Raw genomic sequence first — 15,000 nt, forward strand, 5'->3', positions numbered from 1 at the left:
AACAGGGCCCAAGGGCAAAACACTGATAGTGCCCCCCCCCCCCATACAGCCTGCCATGCTCACAATAGGGCCCTCAACACCCATACAGGAGGGCACTGGGCCCAGGGGCAAATGCCCCGCTTGCCCCCTCCTATAGCTCCGCACCTGGCAGCAGGACTCTTCCAATAAAACAATGCATCGTAACAGAGCAATGTCATGGCCATGTCAAGTCAAGTCAGCTTTTATTACCACTTTCTTCATGTACAGGTCATACAAGGAAAATGAAATGACGTCTCTCATAGACATACACAGGAAGGACATTTACAGACCTGTGTATGTCTATGTCCTATGGATGGCACAAAAGCAATGCAACAGAGCCACACAATGCTACGTGCGACTTAGAGTACGCACTGAGATGTGTGGTGTAGATTTCGTGTGTCCATATTTTTGCTTCCTGTAATCTATTCCCTACTATTAGTATTTATTAGTATTAGCATTCATTTGCTGCCCATTTCAGGACGTTTTTTCCTCACGAAAAGACAGCTGATTTTGTGCACCTACTGGCTTTCTTTGACCTCAGCTGTCCAGTATCTCCTCAGCCCTGCAACCCCCATCACGTGAACATTTCGGACAACGGCCATGTCTTTATCAGACTCGCCCTCATAGTTCAAAGGTCAAAGTACAGAGGTTGGCAGGGGTCACAGCGTGATGGTGAGGCCTCACCTTTTGCTGTCGAGTGATCAATACCACAAGCTCATTTACATGTCGCCTTACAGCTCTGTCACGGCTGTGTGTGTGTGTGTGTGTGTGTGTGTGTGTGTGTGTGTGTGTGTGTGCGTGTGCGTGCGTGCGTGCGTGCGTGTGTGTGTCTTTGTCTAATATCCTCTTCTGTTATGAAACCATGAAGAAATACGCCCCCCTCTCTCCCTCAAAATGGAGAATGACAGAAAGTGATAAACACATGCAAGATCCTCACACGGTTGCTATGATACCACACATCCCTCCATCCATGCACGGTTACGACAATGCCACACATGCATATTTTTTTCCCCCAATGAGACATGGAGGGGGAAACGGTACAAATGGCATAAGTCTTTAACATGTTAAGAAATCGCGTCAAGCGTTAATCTGTTAAATACCATAGTAGTTATCTTTAAATCTTGCTTTTCAGTGTAGCTTCTCCAATTGCAACCAGCGATGGCTGCCGCCATTAGTAAACACATCACAACAAGGAATGACGTAGCCGGGTAAAATGCGGAACTAAGCGACTAACCAATCACAATTCAGCGGGGGCGGGTCATGGCAGAACTGCATTGGGGGAAAAAAAGACGTGCCACACACATATACATATAAGTGCACATATCCATATGCAGCATGCGTATCATGCAGAGGTTGCGCTAGACTTTTTCACAGTCCGTCATTTTGACGGACAGGGTCGAAAAAAATCCGTCATCGCCTATTTTTTTTAATTCTCCATCTCGTTTCTCAATATGGGGGGTCGCGACCCCGCACCGGGAACAACACATGCGCAATTGCGGCCAATTGAGAGTAAACCGCTGTGAATACACCCCCTTTCACTCGACATTCATTCTCCAACTTTGAGGATGGAGTCAATTTTGCTGTCCACTTTCTCTCTCTGCCCCCCTCGTTGCACTAAAGCTGCAGATATCTCTCATGACGCGCGTCTGATTCAATGTTCAGCGCTATGGTCACCACAAGCACTTTTTAAAAAGACGCGTGCAGGGCTTTATCCCACAGTTGTCAGTCACTCGTTTTGCTCTGATTAATACACCGATTGTAATACAAAGGCGCAGTGTTACATGGGTTAACATGCACGATGGAAAGGAAAGCCGTCTTGAAGCAGAAAGGCTTAGCCCAGGCAGTCGACAAAGGCACTGAATCCTACAACAGGAAGACGACCAGATTTCGCAAAACTTTGTTGAAAAATGTCAGCGACGGTAAAGGGAGCCTCTCAATACGTAGCCCCATCGGCTGATATGTTGGCTCTGGGAGCGCGGTAAAGTTGTCTGAATAAAAAATATATCGCCTATAATGGGTGAACCAGCTATCGAAATGAGAGGTTTCAGGCAACGTTTGCCAAGTTGTAAGTTGCGTTGTCTGGTAATACTTAGGCTCTTGAATATCCGTTGTTTTTATTAGTTAATGTCCTGAAGCCGTTTTAGACCTGCGTTGCCTTTGAGTGAAGGTTCTGGCTAGCAAACATGCTATTCGCATATTTGTTTGTTTCAAGCGAGGAGTTGTGAACTATGAAGGGCGATAGAGGGACAACTTCGTCATTGGCAGAAAATCAGATAGTCGGTAAATGTAGTAGGCCTAGGTCTACACATAGTTCTGAATCTTAAAGTCGAAGTCACACGTGTATGGTGGCAATGTCTTAGTTATTTTAATTCATTATTTGGAACAAGTGGAGAGGCGCGCGTTCTGCTGCAGCCAGCCGCACAGCCCAGCTGCGGCGCATGGTATGACAAGCAGGGAGAGAGGGAGAAAGGCAAATGATAGTAGCATGACATTATCTGCGCTGATAACTATGCCTAATTGAAATGCATATTTGCTCTACTCGATAGAGGCGTAGGCCTATAAACGTATGATTTAGCCTATTTATCATCACGCTGAATATTGATCCGTCAAAATGACGGACAGGCTTCAGAATTTTCCGTCATCCTTCAAAAAAATCCGTCAATGACGGACATTTGTCGGTTAACGCGACCTCTGGTATCATGATACCTGCCACTGCCAGCCAAAGACATACACTACATCATGAGCATGATGCATACACATACCCAGTATGTGACTAACCACAGGACACCAAGTCACAAGTAGGCCCAGGGGTTGAGTTAATCTCGGATTTAGATTTTTTACTCTTTTGTTATTTATTCTAAACTTTGCAATGATGCTTCACATCTGATCATATCTGAATTTTTGGCTTTTTGAATCCATTCACTTTTAGCACAGCACTATGGCTCTCTGTAATGTCAAAGCAATGTTGTTATGATGTAGTTAAGCATTTTCGGCAAGTGAATAGGGTTGCCGGCGACCCCTGCTGCAGTAAGAGGCTACAGTAGAAAACAGAGAATTCAGCTCTGAAATTCCTCTTGCCCATGGAAAAGACATAAAACTAGCCCTTTTCAAGACAAAACGTGTGCTTTTAGACAAAGCAACACTTTTTCCCTGAAGCATCTTTAAGACCTCACCTTGTAGATTCTGCAAAAACATGAAAATCACCAAAAAAAAAATGGGAAAACATTTTTATTTGCGATTGAGTCAGTTTCGCCTGGGCCAACATGTGGCCTATTTTTCTTGTAGCTAGTCACATATATTATGGCTATTACCATGATACCTGTCAACTAGAGTCATATTTTGTTACCATGATACCTTATACATGTTGTCCATGATTATGATGCATCCCCCCACCAACACACCCAATCCATCATACCCACCTCACCTCAGGATTGCACTATTAACATATAAAGTCCCATCACACACACACACACACACACACACACACACACACACACACACACACACACACACACACACACACACACACACACACACACACACACACACACACACACACACACACACACACACACACACACACACACACACACACACACCCCTCTATGTTATAGTCAACTAGTCATACTAGTCACTTACATGCCCCCCCACACCACTCAACACATAAAATCACATAATCCATCATACAGCCAGCTCATGTTTACACCATATTAATGTACTCCCCTAAGACCATGCACATACACACACGCAGGTACACACGTCGCCACGCACGCAAGCACGCACGCACGCACGCACGTACACACGTGCACCAGGGCTTGACACTGGCACCTGCCAACCGCCCAAATGCTGGTAAAACTTGGCTGTGGCTAGTAACAATTTCAGTGTCACTAGCCAATTTGGCTCATAATCTATTTCACCCCTTTTGTATCAGTTGTTTCTATTTAATTTTAAGAAAATGCTCAGTTACTCTGTTGGTATTTGTTTGATTTATTTCCATCTAGAAAGCTATGCACTCATCCTCTTGCATTAGCAACCCATCTTCTGAGGTTAGATGCACAGTATCATCATGATAAAGAAAGACTAATATCAAAATTGTGGCTAGTAGAAGAGGTGAATGGCTAGTGAATTGGTAAAAACACTAGCTACAGTGGCCAGTGAGTGAAAATGTTAATGCCAAGCCCTGACGTGCACGCACACACACAATATCATCCCCACAGTTCCCTGAGGTTTACACTTTATTATAATACCCCTTCCCCCATTAACTTAACCTCACCAACCCCTCTCTATGCAAAAAAAAGGTCTGTGTGTTTTAATGGCGTAGGGATTATAGTCGCCATGGTAATAAAAAACACCCGAGACACACCAGAGCGGCCTCCCCCCGGACATGGAGCTGCTAGTGTGTGTGTGTGTGTGTGTGTGTGTTAGTGTGTGTGTGTGTGTGTGTGTGTGTGTGTGTGTGTGTGTGTGTGTGTGTGTGTGTGTGTGTGTGTGTGTGTGTGTGTGTGTGTGTGTGTGTGTGTGTGTGTGTGCGCGTGCTTGTGTGTGTAAAGACGAAGACTATAGTACCGGTATCTCTAATTATGTGCGTGAATTTGAATTGTGCGTGCGTGCGTGCGTGTGTGTGTGGGCCACATTGTAGCTGCTTTAATTACTCAATTTTGGAGAATATAATAATTCCTTCATTCTACCATGTGTATGTGTGTGTGTGTATTAGTGTGTGTGTGTGTGTTAGTGTGTGTGTGCCTGGGTGCATGCTTGCGTCTCTGTGTGTCCATGTTTATTTGCATGTGTGTGTGTGTGTGTGTGTGTGTGTGTGTGTGTGTGTGTGTGTGTGTGTGTGTGTGTGTGTGTGTGTGTGTGTGTGCGCGCATATGTTGGTGCGTCTCTGTGTGTTTGTGTGCGTGTGTGTGCGTGTGTGTGTGCGTGTGTGTGTGTGTGTGTGTGTGTGTGTGTTTTAGCTATCTCTAATTGCCCAGTGTGTGAGAATGTAATGGTTCCCTAATTGAATAGGTGGGCCAGTGAAGACGAGGAGATTAATGGGTCTTGGGCCCCAGGGTTGCCAGATATGACCCATAATTTCCTGCATTTATGCTGGAAAAAGCACCCAGACACACTGAGTCAATTTGAACTAAATTCTTTTAATGGCAACACTTTCTAAGAAGATATCTATGGCACATTATACGTGCATTAATAACAAATTATAAGAACATATTCATTATAATTACTTGCAGCATATTTATGACTACACTCATAATGCTTCATAATGCTTTATATTAATATATCTGAATAACCATGAATCTAGCCTATAATGCTTTATAGATCCAAGGCTGTTATGAGTAGAGATGCACCGGATCCCGATTTTTAGGATCCTGACGGATACCGGGTCCACTGCTTAAGATCCTGCCGGATCCGGAACCGGATACCGGATCTTACGAAAGGGTTGAAACACATAGTCTACTCGCACACGTGAGCCCTTTTTATCACGTTGGCTCAAACTATTTTTGAGACTCATTGGCTTGCTGCCAAACTGCCTACAACGGCCGCTTCCAAAGGGCTTTCACTCCATGCAGTGATTGGGGTTGTGAAAGACTGACTGAAAAGCCTAGGCTACGTAAGAACTAGACATGCACCAGATCCTGATTTTTAGGTAACTCCCGGATACCGGATCCACTGCTTAAGATCCTGCCGGATCCGGATCCTGTGAAAAACCCTATTATCCTGCCGGATCCAGAAAAAAGCTCAAAAAAGCTAAAATCTGACAACCATGTTTGCCATGTAAGCACTCACGTAGAACTGGAAATACTACATCTTTATTCCCCCCTCCCTTCCTTGCCAGGAAATGGAAAAGCTACGTGTTGCATTTTTTTTCCCATTAAGACATACACAACTTTTGCCATTGAAGTCTACGTATATGCATAGAATCGTTAAGCTCATAGAACATTGAAATTCAAGTGCATTATGCCCTTACAAGAATATCAATAAACCTTATGGAACACACTCATGAACAGACTTTGACTGCTTTCTTAGAAACACTGTTGAAACAATAGCACTATGAGTCACATTATTTATTTATTTTACATTGTGACAATGAGTGCTCTGTTCTCTTCTGAGTATAGATGTACAGCTATGTAGTATTGCAGTGTTGTGTAACCACTAGGGATCTTTCCTTTCTTTTACTGTTCAGATCTTCCAACAACATCATGGGTTGCATACGTAGTTTCTTCCTTCCTTTCCCCTCCGACACTCTAAAATGAAATGTGTCAGAAATGACACGGAATGTGTTGTCCCTGAGAACAGTGTTTCCCAACCTTTTTTGACTCGCGTACCCCCTAAGGCTTTTTGTTGTACCATGAGTACCCCCTTTCCCATGCTCTCTATATCTATTCCTTTATCCCAATATGACTTAAGTCCATTCAATTGTCATTATCACATTTTTCCACATACCCCCTGAGGTGTGCTCGCGTAGCCCTAGTGGTACACGTACCCCTGGTTGGGAAACACTGCCTTAGAACACACAGAGCTTGTGTTGAAATGCAGACACAGTACTGTACATTTTTGGACATACTGTGTCAGAAAAGACACACATAGTGTTGAATATCAACATAGTGTTGAAAAGACACACATAGTGTTGAATATCAACACGTGCTGTGTGTGTTCAGAGACCGCACATTTGTGTAATTTCTGACACATTTCTTCTTGATGTAGCAGATATGCAGCAGCACCATACAGAACCGCTCTGTGGGCTGGGAGCTTGAAGAAGTCATGTGGTGCGTTCCAATATGCGACCTTGCCTCCTGCACTTGTGCTTGTGGCCTCGCCCCGCCTCCTGGCCCCGCCTCCTGGCCCCTCCTCCATGGAGAAAACAATAAAGTTCCCCAGCTGTCAGCCTAGCCACAACAACTTTTGGGGGACTGTTTTTCATTCACCATCCCAATTGCAAATGAGAAAAAGACTTTACAATTGAGCTTTTACAAGATATTGAAATATAATGCTGTTGTCAGTGATGTCATCATGACATATTACTTCCTGATTCGAGGCCACAAGCACAAGTGGAGAAAGCAAGGTCGCATATTGGAACGCACCTCTACTGGTGTTGACCTCTTCCTACTCAGATCCCACCGTTGCACCATGGGTAACCTAGTTCATCTCCCTCTGTCCAGGGGCCTATAATACAACGCTGGCTCAGGAGTAAACCAGGTTATGTTGAGAGGTGAATCATCTAATAGTAGAGCCTGGAGTCCTCATTTTCTTAGAAAATAACGACACCAGGCTCTTCTATTAGATGATTTACCTCTTAGCTTAAAGTGATACTGTCCCATTTTTGGAAATTAGCTCATATTACACATCCCCTTGAGTTAAATAATTGAGTTTTACCTTTCTCCTGTACTTTGAACCGTTCTCTGAGTACAGCAGTGCAAATTTTACCTCCATGCTAGCAGTTAACATTGAGTCCAATGAGACCAGCTCGCGGCTAACTGGTCTCATAGGACTCAATGTTAACTTCTAGCTTCGAGGTAAAATGTGCACTGCCATAACTAGAAAACGGTTGGAAGTACCGGTAAAAAGGTAAAACCCTATTATTTAACTGAAGGGGAGGTGTAAAATAAGCTTATTTCCAAAAATGGGACAGTATCACTTTAACCTGGTTTACTCCTGAACCAGCTTTGTAGTATAGGCCCCAGGTATGCAGCACCATAGAGAGGTTTTCCCTTTACAAATATTTGCGATGTGAGAAGGGGCAAGATGCTAAGCAGCCAACCACCTGAGCCCATTTTTTGAGTGACGGCAGTGCGCAGCCAGGGTCACACAGACAGTAGCCCCATACGACTTTGTTGCTGTCGACCAACATTGACGAAACACGTGAGAGAGAACTTGTTGTCACGATGTGGGTGTTACAGTATTTCTCAATTGGTTTTGTACATTTCTCGAATCTCTCTCGCAATTTGCAAAACATAATATTCATTCTCAAAACAGCTTTAACAAATGGCAAAACACCATGGATGACCTGCAAAACCCTCTTGCTCAAAACCCAAGTTTTTGTGTCAATGAACGTATCAATGCCAGCAGAATGGTTAGTCATTGTGTCATAGTGTAGTCCGTGTATGGACAAGCTAGTCAAATCGATTTGTCATGTTGTTTGTCAATTGAATAGTACACTCTTGAGGATCTTTTCTGAGGCAAAATGTTGTTTAGATTGGATGGGAAATGTTGTAAATTCAACTTTATATTATATTGATCAGATAAGATTGTCCTCGATATACATTTAGACTATGACCTATTTATTGATAGGTTTTCTCATTGCAAAATAGGAAAAATAGCAAACTCTGGTTGAGGTGTCAAAATGCGCCCTCTACCATCCCTTTTTACTTGTCTTGCAAGCCCATGTGAAACAAAATCTAGAACTGTAAAGCAAAATAAATTTGAAACAATACACTGATACTGTATAAAGTGCACTTGCTGTCTTGTGAAATTATAGGGAAATATTGTAATTTTGCGTGGAGCGTAATTATAAAGGCCACATGAGGCAAAGAGTAATATAATGCAGTACAGTGCCTACTGTTGTATTGTATGCCTGTTTTCTATATCCCTTATACTGCGTTTGATTAGAGAGAGTCAATATTTACCTGCGAGCAATTTACCAATTCAGATCACATTTATAGACAAAAATCCAATGGAAATTATACAGTGCTTATCACATTATGACAGCTTGGTAAATCATTTTGCGTGTCAAGACTTAAACTATGACCTAGGGCCTAAATGTTTTGGGGGGTGCGATAGTTTCATGCATTCAGTCACAAAGCTTTTTGAGTGATATGACAAAAGCAATTGATAATGTGCGAAAAAGCTGAGAATTGTACACAACCAATGCATGCTGGACGAAAGCATTTGCTAAATGCTGAAAACTATGAAAAACGTATTTTACCATGTGCACAGGTAACGGCAGGAATTCACAATTGAACAAGAAGTTTTGAGAATGATTATTCTGTTGTGAGAAATGCACAAAACCAATTGAGAAAAACTGTAATAAATACAGCGCATTTAAAGTCGGCCACAAATATGAACGAGACGATGAGCTCGCACCAGTTTGCTCTACTAACACACCACGTGTGAGGAGTGGGGGGACAGGCAGTGAGGAGGAGCTGAAGTGGGGACCTGCGCAAACTTGTGTAGAGGTGTGAGACAAGACTCATATACACACGTGAGTGAGTTGTTCACCAACCAGTTCATGGGCGCGTGACCTCGGAGGCGGTCTGCAGACGAGCGTTGAAGGGGATAAGCAACTGTAGAGGTTGCAAGATCTGACTGCAGTCGCATTCATCCCGCAATAGTTTCACACCATGTGACATGTCATCTCGTCAACGCAACATCACCGAAATTGTGAAGTTTGACAGGAAATTTAACCGTCATACAACTTTTTGAGCCAGAATGCATTGCTGTCTAAATGCGCGTACAGCCGTTGCGGTATCTCGATCGCACTTACTGTCGCGCAGCCAGGGTTGCGCATCCAGGGATTGTTTACAAACAGAGAGAACCATGAAAAAAGAAAGAGAAAGTGAAAGCCTATTGGGAAACTCCAACTCCATTGTCATTGTGACACAGCACTCCACAGCACACAAGTGAACACTGCACACAACAAAATTGCTTTTATGCCTCACCCATGCAAGGGGGGAGCTCTCAATGGCACCACAAGGGAGCAGTGCGGTGGGATGGTACCATGCTCAGGATACCTCAGTCATGGAGGAGGATGGGGGAGAGCACTGATTGATTACTCCCCCCACCAACCTGGCGGGTTGGGAGTCGAACCGACAACCTTTGGGCTACAAGTCTGATGCCCTAACCACTTACTCATGACTGCCCATGTATAGACAACAACTTAGTGGGCTGGAAGCTTGACAGACTCCTACTGGTGACCTCTCCCACTTCCTACTCAGATCCCCCCCATTTGCACCATGGGTAACGTAGTTTTATCTTCCTCTTTCCAGATCCGCAGCACCATAGAGAACAGCTTCGTGGGCTGGGAGCTGGAGGAAGTCCTCCTGCTGGACATGTCGGTGGACGATGGCGAGTCCAAGATCCAGGACAAGATGAAGAAGCTGCAGAGCCCGGTGATCCTGCTCTACTGCACCAAAGAGGAGGCCAGCACCATCTTCGAGGTGGCGCACTCCGTGGGCCTCACCGGGTACGGTTACACGTGGATCGTACCATCGCTGGTGGCGGGGGACACCAACAACGTGCCGGCTGTTTACCCCACAGGTGAGGGGGGGCTCTTTTGTTGTTGTTGTTGTTGTTGTTGTTGTTGTTGATGCTGTAGTTGTTGTTGGTGGTGGTTTTGTGTGTGTGTGTGTGTGTGTGTGTGTGTGTGTGTGTGTGTGTGTGTGTGTGTGTGTGTGTGTGTGTGTGTGTGTGTGTGTGTGTGTGTGTGTGTGTGTGTGTGTGTCGGGGAGGGGGGGATTTGTGCTTTTGTGTGAGAAAAAAAAAGACAGAAAAAAGAAGGAGGGAACTCCATAAGATACAGTAGAGATTCAAAGTGCAAAGTGTGTTGAGATGAGGGAATGAGAGAGAGAAAGAAAGTAGGGAAAGAATGAAAGCAAGCATGAATGACTGGAAGATGTGATATCAGATGCTATATCAGAACTATATAGAGATGAAAAGGGAGAGAGAACTGGAATTAGAGAGAGAGAGAGAGAGAGAGAGAGAGAGAGAGAGAGAGAGAGAGAGAGATAAATGGAGAGAGAAATGGAATCAGAGAAAGAGAAGGGGACTTATCATTAGGGACCTACAGAGGAATCAAAAAGGCAGAGAAATAGAATGAAAGAAAGAAAGAGAGTGTGTGTGTGGTAGAGAAAGAGACGTACCGCATGAATGACTGAAAGCAGAAGCAATATCTTTAGGAAACTATGGAGAGACCTAATAGGCATAGGAATGGAACGGAAGAGAGAAAGAGAACATGAGATAGAGAACGAAGTGCTGAAAGAAGAACTAATATCAGTATGAACTATACTGTAAAAAGATTGAATAGACAAAAAAAATGAATGGATGAATGAAAGAAAGAAAGAGAGCTTGAGGTTAGTAATATCATTAGGAAACTAGAGATGGATAAAAAGTGGCAATTAGAGAGGGAGAGAGAGAGAGAGAGAGAGAGAGATAGAGAGAGAGAGCGAGAGAGCGAGAGTGAGTGAGTGAGTGAGTGAGTGAGTGAGTGAGTGAGTGAGTGAGTGAGTGAGAGAGAGAGAGAGCGAGAGTGAGTGAGAGAGAGTGAGAGTGAGAGAGAGAGAGAGAGAGAGAGAGAGAAAGAATGGGGAGGGAGAGAAAGAATGAATAGTCGAATGAAGAAGGGGTAATATCATTAGAAATGTTCTGAGAGATGGAAACGAGAGTCAAATGGGGAACGACAAAGTTATGAATGGCTGACGGAAGGGATTAAAATCATTAGGACACTACGAAGGAAAGAATCAATATGAGAGGGACTCATAGAATGAAAGAAAGAGTGCCGGCTGTGAACCGGGGATGAGAGCATTATAATTATGAAAAGAGAGGGCAATGGAGTGAAAGCCACTCTAGAATGTATGAATGAATGAATTAATGAATGAGGACATAATAGAAATCAAATGTGAAAGAAATAGAAGAGTGAGAGAAAGAAAGAAAGAAAGAAAGAAAGAAAGAAAGAAAGAAAGAAAGAAAGAAAGAAAGAACGACTGACTGTTAGAAGATCTAATGTCAATATGAAGTATAGAGAGATCTCAAAGACTAAAAAGAGAAATATAAGGGGAGAGAGAGAGCACCAGAGAGAGAGAAGGAAGAGTGTGGATGGCTGAAAGAAGAAATAACATCATTAGGAAACAATAGAGGGATCAAAAAGAGGCAGAGAGACCTTCAACACTCCTTTATTGTGAACCATTGTCACCACTTAAAAAATGTACTTTACATTACATGCATGTTGATCCTTCCATTCACCATAAAAGGGAGTAGACCTCTCCTTCCCCATTCCCCCCCATCACCCCCCGTACCTCGGATTATTACCACCTAAAATTAAGCTTACCACCATTACAGATTGACCAAAGTCCCTTATCTAAACACCATTTTTTTTCAAACAAAGTAACATCAGCTGTGACCTTAAAGTAGGTGAACTCAGTTACTATCCTTGCTTCAACAAGAGTCTTAAACAGGTCAGTTTGTGCCACTATTTTTCCATCCTGCTCCAGCCTGTAACATTTCCAGATTGCCATTTTGGCTTGTCCAAGTAGGAAATTTAGACAGGTGCACACATCCTTGATTCTCTTCGAGTATTTGACTCCAAAAATAAACAGTTCCTTCGTAAAAATAAAACCAAAACAACTACACACCTTTGTAAGTAAACAAAACAATGGGGTCAGTTTTGCACATTCTGAGAACACATGGAACACGGTATCAGGCACGTTACACAGCACACATAAGTTTGAGTCCTTATTTCCTATCCTTGAAAGAAAAACCCTTGTGGCCATGACACAATGCAAAACCCGCCACTGAAGGTCTCCAGCACGCTTGGGGATAGGACTTTTGTACAGTGTTCGCCATGCAGGGACAGTTGACTGGCTGACACCTAAGGAACCCCTCCACCTTGTATCAGGCCGCCCTTGTAATTGTGCCCAGTGAGAGATTTTAACGAGTGTGTAATAGATCACCTTCTTCCCCACCTTGTCAAAAGACATATCCATACACCCCGCCCACGAGAGAAGGGAGTCCGTACGCCTCCCCGTTCCTGCTAGTTTGGGGGATAGTTTTACCACTGGAAAAGCTGCAGTTCCCACGCCACTGACTATGAACTCCCCAATAAAGTCCTTCAGCTCTCTTGGCAAGGAGCCCTGTAAGACCCCCAGCAACGTAGCGATGGCCCTCACTGATCTGCACCCCAGTTGCTGCGCCACCGCCTCTGGTGTTCTCCACTCCCTCGTAGAGAGATCTAGGAGGTTCCCCACCCTTGTGATGCCATTATTAAAGAAAAGGTCCACTACCCCCTGTGAAAAACCTTGCTGTGTGGCCAAAAAGGTGTTGTGGAATAATGGCTCCTCTATCCCAAAATGGTCATGGCCTCCCCTTGCCCTCCTGAACAACCCCCATATCTTGAAAACAGAACAATAGAAAGGAGAAGAACTTTTGAGTCCATTTTGTACCACCCCACTGTCCATCAGAGCCCAATGTCTATCAAGCGCCCCTCCGGCTGCCCCCCTGAGCACAGCGCGCCCAAAGGGGATCCAAGGTGCACTCTCTGAGGAGTACAGCAACCTCTGTAGTGACTGAAGCCTTAGTGCATCAACTTTTGACTGTGCGTGTATTAGAGAGAGAGAGAGAGAGAGAGAGAGAGAGAGAGAGAGAGAGAGAGAGAGAGAGAGAGAGAGAGGGAGAGAATGAATAGCCAAATGAAGGAGTAATTTCATTGCAACTGTACCGAGAGAGGAAAATGGCGAATGACAAAGTTATGAATGGGTGACGGAAGGAATTCAAATCATTAGGACACTACGAAGGAAAGAATCAATGTTAGAGGGACTAAAAGAATGAAAGAAAGAAGTGCTGGTTGTAAATCGGGGAATGAAAAGATTCATATCATTATGAAAAGACAAGGAAATGGAGTGACAGAGGAGATAGAAAGAAAGTATGGATGAATGTAAGAATACAGAAGACTGACATGGACACAGACCGTATGAATGACAGAATGAAAGAAGACATAATGTCATGATGAACCCACAGCATAGAAGAAGAAGTCAAAGAGTCAGTGAATTAGATTGAAAGAAATGAAAAAAGAAAGACTGAAGAGAGCAAGAGAATAAAAAAGAAAGATTGAAAGTAGGAAGAAAGTGAGAGTGAAAGAAATGGTAGAAAGAAATTATGAATGACTGAAAGAATGTGTAAAATCAGAACTGGGGAACTGAAAAAGAACTGAAGAGAGGTCAAAAAGGCAGAAAAAGTGAATGAAACACACCATGGAGGCTATGCATCGGTGATGAAGGGATTAACATCATTACGAAAGGATGGGGTAGAAGAGGAAGTAGAGTGAAAGAAACACTGATTAAAATGAAGGACTGGAAGAAGAGGGGCTGGTGTCATTAGGATGTATGGAGGGATGAATGAGAGAAGAAGGAATCAGGCTGAAAGGAACGCTGATGAAGTGGAGAGGAGGAGAGAAGAGAGAGAGGCTGAGAGGAAAAGGAGAGAAGGAGGGAGAGGCAGAGGCTGGGAGATGGAGAAGGAGAAACGGTGAGTAGCTGGGAGAGGATAGATGAATTTGTGTTTGTGTGTCTGTGCGTCTGTGTGTGCGTGAGCGTGAGAGTGAGTGTGAGTTTGTGTGTGTGTGTGTGTTTGTGTCTGAGTGTGTCTGAGTGTGTGTGGGTGTGTGGGTGTGTGTGTGGGTGTGTGGGTGTTGCTGGGGTCCTCGCTCCATTTTGGGCCCAATTCTGGACCCCACATGTTTTGACCCCTTTTGCTGGAGTTAGTTTTGTTGTTACTGGTAAAAGTAAAAGTGTAAAGACCTTCCCTCATTGATAGGTTAAGGTTAGGGATTGTTTTGGTTTGGGCACAGTTTAGGGTTTTTTAAACTATTGTTAGTAGGACTGGGCGGTTAATCGAGTTTTACAGTTTCTCGAGAAGTTTTATGAAATCGATTAATATTTTGACATATCAAATATCTCGAGTTTAGGCTGTAAATGCGTAAGATTTCGCCACACTGATTTCCCTTCTGTGCTGTGGAGCGGTCCGCCCCGCCTCCTCCTTGCGTGTGTTTCCCCCCAACAGAGCTGGCTCCCCTCCCCCTGCTCCTCCTCCCCCTCCCCTTGCGTGTAGCGGCGTGTGTTTGTGTTGATAAACTCTTTCAACATGGCGGCGCCCACAGAAGAAGCCGAAACAGCAGAATTTGTTCCAAAGAAAAGGACGAACGGCTCAATAATATGGCGTTATTTCGGATTTAGAGCCTCTGATGAGGAGCATCTCTATAAGAGGCTTTGTCCGTTG

General features: G+C 44.0%; 1 protein-coding gene across 1 annotated transcript in view; it reads left to right on the forward strand.

The window, feature by feature from the left end:
• grin2bb (glutamate receptor, ionotropic, N-methyl D-aspartate 2B, genome duplicate b) overlaps positions 1-15,000 on the forward strand; it is a 330,977-nt gene that overhangs the window by 148,909 nt on the left and 167,068 nt on the right. Inside the window, exon 6 of the mRNA XM_063199452.1 lies at positions 10,002-10,272. Coding sequence (XP_063055522.1) covers positions 10,002-10,272 — 271 coding nt within the window. The remainder of the gene's footprint in view (positions 1-10,001; positions 10,273-15,000) is intronic.

Source organism: Engraulis encrasicolus, chromosome 1 (genome assembly GCF_034702125.1).
Source record: "Engraulis encrasicolus isolate BLACKSEA-1 chromosome 1, IST_EnEncr_1.0, whole genome shotgun sequence".
In the NCBI taxonomy this organism is placed as follows: Eukaryota; Metazoa; Chordata; class Actinopteri; order Clupeiformes; family Engraulidae; genus Engraulis; species Engraulis encrasicolus.